This window comes from Xenopus tropicalis, chromosome 10 (genome assembly GCF_000004195.4).
Source record: "Xenopus tropicalis strain Nigerian chromosome 10, UCB_Xtro_10.0, whole genome shotgun sequence".
NCBI classification, from domain to species: domain Eukaryota; kingdom Metazoa; phylum Chordata; class Amphibia; order Anura; family Pipidae; genus Xenopus; species Xenopus tropicalis.
In genome coordinates, this window is record NC_030686.2 from 569843 (window position 1) to 579194 (window position 9352).

Sequence of the window (9352 nt, forward strand, 5' to 3'; positions counted from 1 at the left end):
GTAAACTACAACTCCCAGCATCCCTTGGCAGCCAGAGGGGTGCTGTCACACACATGTATACACACGTGACTTTGTTACGCTGTTAACCCCTTAATTGCCCAGCAGGGCACACAGAATGCCCCCACACTGCCACGCTCTATGCATCCGACATTGAAAGGGAAAATAAACCAGCAGGGGCCCTCCAGCCATTCGAGTAGAGCCCCCCAGGGGTGGGGAACCCATTAACCATTGCACACATGGACAGGTTCCCGGAGGGGGGGGGGGGTACATGGGAATGAGAGTCCGGTTCTGTACCACATACAGAATGTGGGTCGGGGCCCTTAGGGGCCACTGTACATCTGTAGAATGAAAGAACATTCTCCCCAGTGAGATTCTCGTTGCACGAGTGACACTTTAATTAACCCTTTGCCTACTGTACAAATATTTACGTGAAACAGTCAGTGCTGTGGGGTCAGTGACCCCGAGTCCCTGTGGCCCCCCAGTAGGAAGCCCAGCTCTCAGAAGGAATATACATGGGGGGGGTCCATCCTGAGCCCAATCTGTGCCCGACAGATGCCCGGTTTCGCCCTGCCAGGCCCTGGGCAGCATTGGCACTTGGTCTGTGTGGGAAAGATTTGGGGGTTCCTCCCCGATACTCGGGGGTCATCTCTGTGCGACCCGCAAAGTGTTCAGCCCCCGAACTCTCAGGCAGTTCCCAGCATGCTCTCTGCGTGTGGCCTGAAAGGAGAGAGAGAGAATTTTATGATTGGGGGGGGGGGGGGGGGTCTGAAATAACAACAGCTGCATCCCCCCCCCCCATCAGTTATCTGTAAAGCCAGGGGGGGGGCACCTGCAGGCAATTAAAGGGGAACTATTAGCCCTTTTTATAGTCCCATTTCATTTACACAAAGCTCGGCCCTGTGCGCTGTGCCCATTGTTGTTTCTTCTGGTTCTGCCTGGGCTGGTTCTGATTGCACTGGTTCTGCCTGGGCTGGTTCTGATTGCACTGCTTCTGCCTGGGCTGGTTCTGATTGCACTGCTTCTGCCTGGGCTGGTTCTGATTGCACTGGTTCTGCCTGGGCTGGTTCTGATTGCACTGGTTCTGCCTGGGCTGGTTCTGATTGCACTGGTTCTGCCTGGGCTGGTTCTGATTGCACTGCTTCTGCCTGGGCTGGTTCTGATTGCACTGCTTCTGCCTGGGCTGGTTCTGATTGCACTGGTTCTGCCTGGGCTGTTCTGATTGCACTGCTTCTGCCTGGGCTGGTTCTGATTGCACTGCTTCTGCCTGGGCTGGTTCTGATTGCACTGGTTCTGCCTGGGCTGGTTCTGATTGCACTGGTTCTGCCTGGGCTGGTTCTGATTGCACTGGTTCTGCCTGGGCTGGTTCTGATTGCCACTGCTTCTGCCTGGGCTGGTTCTGATTGCACTGCTTCTGCCTGGGCTGGTTCTGATTGCACTGGTTCTGCCTGGGCTGGTTCTGATTGCACTGCTTCTGCCTGGGCTGGTTCTGATTGCACTGCTTCTGCCTGGGCTGGTTCTGATTGCACTGGTTCTGCCTGGGCTGGTTCTGATTGCACTGGTTCTGCCTGGGCTGGTTCTGATTGCACTGGTTCTGCCTGGGCTGGTTCTGATTGCACTGGTTCTGGCTGTGCTAGTGCTGTGTCTTCTGGTTCTTACTGCACCAGTTCTGGCTGGGCTGGTTCTGCCTGGGCTGGTTCTGCCTGCGCTGGTTCTGGCTGGGCTGGTTCTGCCTGTGCTGGTTCTGGCTGGGCTGGTTCTGGCTGGGCTGGTTCTGCCTGGGCTGGTTCTGCCTGAGCTGGTTCTGGCTGGGCTGGTTCTGGCTGGGCTGGTTCTGCCTGGGCTGGTTCTGGCTGGGCTGGTTCTGGCTGGGCTGGTTCTGCCTGCGCTGGTTCTGGCTGGGCTGGTTCTGACTGGGCTGGTTCTGCCTGGGCTGGTTCTGGCTGGGCTGGTTCTGGCTGGGCTGGTTCTGACTGGGCTGGTTCTGCCTGGGCTGGTTCTGGCTGGGCTGGTTCTGGCAGGGCTGGTTCTGCCTGCGCTGGTTCTGGCTGGGCTGGTTCTGACTGGGCTGGTTCTGCCTGGGCTGGTTCTGGCTGGGCTGGTTCTGGCTGGGCTGGTTCTGACTGGGCTGGTTCTGCCTGGGCTGGTTCTGGCTGGGCTGGTTCTGACTGGGCTGGTTCTGCCTGGGCTGGTTCTGCCTGGGCTGGTTCTGCCTGCGCTGGTTCTGGCTGGGCTGGTTCTGATTGCACTGGTTCTGCCTGGGCTGGTTCTGATTGCACTGCTTCTGCCTGGGCTGGTTCTGATTGCACTGCTTCTGCCTGGGCTGGTTCTGATTGCACTGGTTCTGCCTGGGGCTGGTTCTGATTGCACTGCTTCTGCCTGGGCTGGTTCTGATTGCACTGGTTCTGCCTGGGCTGGTTCTGATTGCACTGGTTCTGCCTGGGCTGGTTCTGATTGCACTGCTTCTGCCTGGGCTGGTTCTGATTGCACTGGTTCTGCCTGGGCTGGTTCTGATTGCACTGGTTCTGCCTGGGCTGGTTCTGATTGCACTGGTTCTGCCTGGGCTGGTTCTGATTGCACTGGTTCTGCCTGGGCTGGTTCTGATTGCACTGGTTCTGCCTGGGCTGGTTCTGATTGCACTGGTTCTGGCTGTGCTAGTGCTGTGTCTTCTGGTTCTTACTGCACCAGTTCTGGCTGGGCTGGTTCTGCCTGGGCTGGTTCTGCCTGGGCTGGTTCTGCCTGCGCTGGTTCTGGCTGGGCTGGTTCTGCCTGTGCTGGTTCTGGCTGGGCTGGTTCTGGCTGGGCTGGTTCTGCCTGGGCTGGTTCTGCCTGGGCTGGTTCTGGCTGGGCTGGTTCTGGCTGGGCTGGTTCTGCCTGGGCTGGTTCTGGCTGGGCTGGTTCTGGCTGGGCTGGTTCTGGCTGGGCTGGTTCTGGCTGGGCTGGTTCTGCCTGCGCTGGTTCTGGCTGGGCTGGTTCTGACTGGGCTGGTTCTGCCTGGGCTGGTTCTGGCTGGGCTGGTTCTGGCTGGGCTGGTTCTGACTGGGCTGGTTCTGCCTGGGCTGGGTTCTGGCTGGGCTGGTTCTGGCTGGGCTGGTTCTGCCTGCGCTGGTTCTGGCTGGTGCTGGGCTGGTTCTGCTGGGCTGGTTCTGCCTGGGCTGGTTCTGGCTGGGCTGGTTCTGGCTGGGCTGGTTCTGACTGGGCTGGTTCTGCCTGGGCTGGTTCTGGCTGGGCTGGTTCTGGCTGGGCTGGTTCTGCCTGCGCTGGTTCTGGCTGGGCTGGTTCTGCCTGCGCTGGTTCTGGCTGGGCTGGTTCTGCCTGCGCTGGTTCTGCCTGAGCTGGTTCTGGCTGGGCTGGTTCTGCCTGCGCTGGTTCTGGCTGGGCTGGTTCTGCCTGCGCTGGTTCTGGCTGGGCTGGTTCTGCCTGCGCTGGTTCTGGCTGGGCTGGTTCTGCCTGCGCTGGTTCTGCCTGAGCTGGTTCTGCCTGCGCTGGTTCTGCCTGAGCTGGTTCTGCCTGAGCTGGTTCTGATTGTACTGGTGCAGTGACAGCTGTTCCCATGATCCCCCAGAAGCCTTTAGCTGGAGCAAGGCAGGATGGGGATTTGTGGAACCAGAGAGGATCATGGGAGAAGTGGTGAGGCAGCACTGGGAGCCCCCATAGCACAAATAGGGCATTAGGGAAACTGAGCTACAGGGTCTCCCTGTGGGACCCAAATGGGTTCTGTGAATCTACCCAGGGGCGTAACTATAGGGGAGCAGACCCTGCAGCTGCACGGGGGCCTGTAGGTATAGGGGGGCCCAGTAGGTATAGGGGGGCCCAGTAGGTATAGGGGCCTGTAGGTATAGGGGGGGCCAGTAGGTATAGGGGGGCCCAGTAGGTATAGGGGGCCCAGTAGGTATAGGGGGGCCCGTAGGTATAGGGGGGGCCCAGTAGGTATAGGGGGCCCAGTAGGTATAGGGGGGCCCGTAGGTATAGGGGGGCCCGTAGGTATAGGGGGTCCAGTAGGTATAGGGGGCCCAGTAGGTATAGGGGGGCCCGTAGGTATAGGGGGGGCCCAGTAGGTATAGGGGCCCAGTAGGTATAGGGGGTCCAGTAGGTATAGGGGGGCCCGTAGGTATAGGGGGGCCCAGTAGGTATAGGGGGGCCCGTAGGTATAGGGGGGCCCAGTAGGTTATAGGGGGCCCAGTAGGTATAGGGGGCCCAGTAGGTATAGGGGGCCAGTAGTATAAGGGGCCCAGTAGGTATAGGGGGGCCCATAGGTATAGGGGGCCCAGTTAGGTATAGGGGGCAGTAGGTATAGGGGGGCCCTGTAGGTATAGGGGGGCCCAGTAGGTATAGGGGGCCAGTAGGTATAGGGGGGCCCAGTAGGTATAGGGGGCCAGTAGGTATAGGGGGGCCCTGTAGGTATAGGGGGGCCCAGTAGGTTTAGGGGGCCAGTAGGTATAGGGGGGCCCAGTAGGTTTAGGGGGCCAGTAGGTATAGGGGGGCCCAGTAGGTATAGGGGGCCCCATGAGGCCCTAATTAATGAGGAATTTAATAAATATATTACAAGAAGCCTCTGGACATTTTGGGGCCCAGTAACATCTAGTGGCGCCGCTGCATTTACCCCAAAATGCCTTTAGTTTAGGATTAAAGGGGATCGTGGGGCCCCCCCAAAACACCATCTGGAGCCCCTTTTCTACAAGAGCCCCAGTTACTAGTGCCCCAATTCTAGGGTGGCGGTGCTGCTCCCCAGTGCCAGCGACCAACTGCAGGGAGGAATGTCTCTTGCTCCCCCCAGAAGCCTTTGGAGGAAGAAAGACTGTATAGATTGTGAGCTCTTGTGCCCCCATGCATGCACAGTCTGGCTCATAGGGCCGCTGGTTCTGCCCCCTGTGACCCACATATATACCTTGACCCCCCTCGGCTAGAGTGTAAGCTCCCAGGGCCAGACTTACCCCCTTCCTTTGGTTGCTGAGGCAGAAGGTGCAGATGCTGCGGGGCACTTTGCCGTCGGAGTCCTTGGCTCTATAGACGGTAGAGAAGCACGGTTGGCCATCCTGGCAGCCCTCGCCCAGTAGCAGCACGTTGGCCAAGTGGGAGATGTAACTGGACGCCAGGCGCAGGGTCTCGATCTTAGACAGCTTGCGATCCACCGGCTCGGTGGGGATGAGAGTGCGCAGGGCGGTGAAGGCCGTGTTGACGCTTTGGGTGCGATCTCTCTCCCTGGCATTGGCCGCTTGTCTCTGCTTCACCACCGGCTGCCCCCCCCCAGTGCCCCCCGTGCCCCCCACTTTCCTCCTCTTGGGCGAGCTCTGATAGCAGCCAAACGATTGGTCGGAATCATCGCTCTGGTTCTCCTCATCCTCTGACAGAATGGAAAGGTCCGGATAGATCACGTGCGTTGGCACCGAACGGATCATGGCGAAGGCCATACTGGTCCTGACCCAAACTCACCCCCACTTTCCCCAATCAGCTCCAGTGGGGCATTTAGTTCTCCTGCTGCCCCCACAGTAGCTCCTTCTGCCGGCGAAATCCCATTCTGCTGTGTGAGAGCCGAGCCCACCTATATATAGTCCTGGGGGGGGGGCTTCTATACTGGGAGGGACTGGTAGGGGCTGCACACATGGCTCAGAGCTGGGCTTCTGTACTGGGAGGGACTGGGAGGGGCCACACAAATGGCTCAGAGCTGGGCTTCTGTACTGGGAGGGACTGGTAGGGGCTGCACACATGGCTCAGAGCTGGGCTTCTGTACTGGGAGGGACTGGTAGGGGCCGCACAAATGGCTCAGAGCTGGGCTTCTGTACTGGGAGGGACTGGTAGGGGCTGCACACATGGCTCAGAGCTGGGCTTCTGTACTGGGAGGGACTGGTAGGGGCCACACAAATGGCTCAGAGCTGGGCTTCTGTACTGGGAGGGACTGGTAGGGGCCACACAAATGGCTCAGAGCTGGGCTTCTGTACTGGGAGGGACTGGTAGGGGCTGCACACATGGCTCAGAGCTGGGCTTCTGTACTGGGAGGGACTGGTAGGGGCCGCACAAATGGCTCAGAGCTGGGCTTCTGTACTGGGAGGGACTGGTAGGGGCCACACAAATGGCTCAGAGCTGGGCTTCTGTACTGGGAGGGACTGGGAGGGGCCACACAAATGGCTCAGAGCTGGGCTTCTGTACTGGGAGGGACTGGTAGGGGCCACACAAATGGCTCAGAGCTGGGCTTCTGTACTGGGAGGGACTGGGAGGGGCCACACAAATGGCTCAGAGCTGGGCTTCTGTACTGGGAGGGACTGGTAGGGGCTGCACACATGGCTCAGAGCTGGGCTTCTGTACTGGGAGGGACTGGTAGGGGCTGCACACATGGCTCAGAGCTGGGCTTCTGTACTGGGAGGGACTGGTAGGGGCTGCACACATGGCTCAGAGCTGGGCTTCTGTACTGGGAGGGACTGGGAGGGGCCACACAAATGGCTCAGAGCTGGGCTTCTGTACTGGGAGGGACTGGTAGGGGCTGCACAAATGGCTCAGAGCTGGGCTTCTGTACTGGGAGGGACTGGGAGGGGCCACACAAATGGCTCAGAGCTGGGGCTTCTGTACTGGGAGGGACTGGGGAGGGGCCACACAAATGGCTCAGAGCTGGGCTTCTGTACTGGGAGGGACTGGTAGGGGCTGCACAAATGGCTCAGAGCTGGGCTTCTGTACTGGGAGGGACTGGCAGGGGCCGCACAAATGGCTCAGAGCTGGGCTTCTGTACTGGGAGGGACTGGTAGGGGCCACACAAATGGCTCAGAGCTGGGCTTCTGTACTGGGAGGGACTGGCAGGGGCCACACAAATGGCTCAGAGCTGGGCTTCTGTACTGGGAGGGACTGGCAGGGGCCACACAAATGGCTCAGAGCTGGGCTTCTGTACTGGGAGGGACTGGCAGGGGCTGCACAAATGGCTCAGAGCTGGGCTTCTGTACTGGGAGGGACTGGTAGGGGCCGCACAAATGGCTCAGAGCTGGGCTTCTGTACTGGGAGGGACTGGTAGGGGCCGCACAAATGGCTCAGAGCTGGGCTTCTGTACTGGGAGGGACTGGCAGGGGCTGCACAAATGGCTCAGAGCTGGGCTTCTGTACTGGGAGGGACTTGTAGGGGCCGCACAAATGGCTCAGAGCTGGGCTTCTGTACTGGGAGGGACTGGTAGGGGCCGCACAAATGGCTCAGAGCTGGGCTTCTGTACTGGGAGGGACTGGTAGGGGCCACACAAATGGCTCAGAGCTGGGCTTCTGTACTGGGAGGGACTGGTAGGGGCCCATATCCCATGTGGAGAGTTCTGAGACCTCCAGTTGGGTCAGTCTGGGGGAACCCATTCATGGCTTTAGGGGGCACTGGGGTTCATTCTTCCCTAGGGGGTAATACCAAAGGCTGATGGGAAAGCTGCAGAAATAGAATAAGTTGTGAGTACGGCTGTACCCCGAGTACACTGGCTGGGGGGCCGCAGGCTGCTGTATAAGTAGAGGGGCCCCCACATACAGAAGGGGCCACAGTACATTCCCAGCAGTTACTGCTTCCCAGGCTGCAGTGGAATCAGACACTGCGTGGCCAGGAGAGGGTTAAAATATGTTTTTCCTATGGAACGGAAATGGGCTTTAGTCTTGGGGAGGACTCAGGGGGGCAATTGTTCATTTCCATTTGCCTGACTCTGTACCCCGGGGGCTGCACTCTACAGACCAGCTCCTGTCATGGAATCTCTCCGTTTCCAGCCGCTGCACTCTCTCCCTCTCTCCTGGAGATATCAGGGTACAGTAGCACCCCAGGGGCCCCCCATCTCTGCACCCCCCCCCCCCCCGCATCTGTCTCTCAGTGAGTGGCACATCCCAGGTTCCCAGTAATGGCAGCTACTCCTCTAGGGGCAGGGGGGGCAAACATAAAACCATCAACTATTAACCCCTAGATTGCCGCTGGCTTGTCCACCCATGCTCTGGATTCTGGCACATATCTAGTTAACCCTTGCTTTGCCAGTGGCATTTCCTTTATCATTGTCCCCTCCCCAAGAATAACAAATGCCCCCCCCCCCAGGAATGTTATGGAGTTTCCTTTTGTCTTTCTGCCCCGTGACAGGTTTATGGGTCTGGTCACACCTGCCCCCGCCCCCCCCCCACTAGGGGCTGTTTTCTTTCAGTGGCACAAGCTGTTCTCCCCCACAGAGAGGGCTGAATGTGGGAATTCCTCCAGCCCCCCAACTGCTTCTCCACAGCCAAACAGTAGTCTGGGAAAAATAATATCCGACCATGGGATCCAAGGGCCACAAAGAGCCCCTTCCCCACTGGGGTAGTACCACAAGAACCCCAAACTCTCATCCACTCACTGGGAAAGAACCCCAAAAGACCTTATTTTCTGCCCCGTACTAGGAAGGAACCCAAGAACCCCAAACTCTCATCCACTCACTGGGAAAGAACCCCAAAAGACCTTATTTTCTGCCCCGTACTAGGAAGGAATCCAAGAACCCCAAACTCTCATCCACTCACTGGGAAAGAACCCCAAAAGACCTTATTTTCTGCCCCGTACTAGGAAGGAACCCAAGAACCCCAAACTCTCATCCACTCACTGGGAAAGAACCCCAAAAGACCTTATTTTCTGCCCCGAACTAGGAAGGAACCCAAGAACCCCAAACTCTCATCCACTCACTGGGAAAGAACCCCAAAAGACCTTATTTTCTGCCCCGTACTAGGAAGGAACCCAAGAACCCCAAACTCTCATCCACTCACTGGGAAAGAACCCCAAAAGACCTTATTTTCTGCCCCGTACTAGGAAGGAATCCAAGAACCCCAAACTCTCATCCACTCACTGGGAAAGAACCCCAAAAGACCTTATTTTCTGCCCCGAACTAGGAAGGAACCCAAGAACCCCAAACTCTCATCCACTCACTGGGAAAGAACCCCAAAAGACCTTATTTTCTGCCCCGTACTAGGAAGGAATCCAAGAACCCCAAACTCTCATCCACTCACTGGGAAAGAACCCCAAAAGACCTTATTTTCTGCCCCGAACTAGGAAGGAACCCAAGAACCCCAAACTCTCATCCACTCACTGGGAAATAACTCCAAAAGACCTTATTTTCTGCCCCGAACTAGGAAGGAACCCAAGAACCCCAAACTCTCATCCACTCACTGGGAAAGAACCCCAAAAGACCTTATTTTCTGCCCTGTACTAGGAAGGAATCCAAGAACCCCAAACTCTCATCCACTCACTGGGAAAGAACCCCAAAAGACCTTAATTTCTGCCCCGTACTAGGAAGGAACCCAAGAACCCCAAACTCTCATCCACACACTGGGAAAGAACCCCAAAAGACCTTAATTTCTGCCCCGTACTAGGAAGGAACCCAAGAACCCCAAACTCTCATCCACTC

At 57.9% G+C, this 9352-nt stretch overlaps 1 protein-coding gene across 1 annotated transcript; it reads right to left on the reverse strand.

Moving 5' to 3' along the window:
• Positions 1-371: 371 nt before the first annotated feature.
• On the reverse strand, positions 372-5471 carry tcf15 (transcription factor 15). The gene is given in 2 exon segments (NM_001016506.2): positions 372-717; positions 4932-5471. Coding segments are annotated over 2 exon segments (552 nt in total). The 5' UTR covers positions 5409-5471; the 3' UTR covers positions 372-642.
• Positions 5472-9352: the final 3881 nt, after the last annotated feature.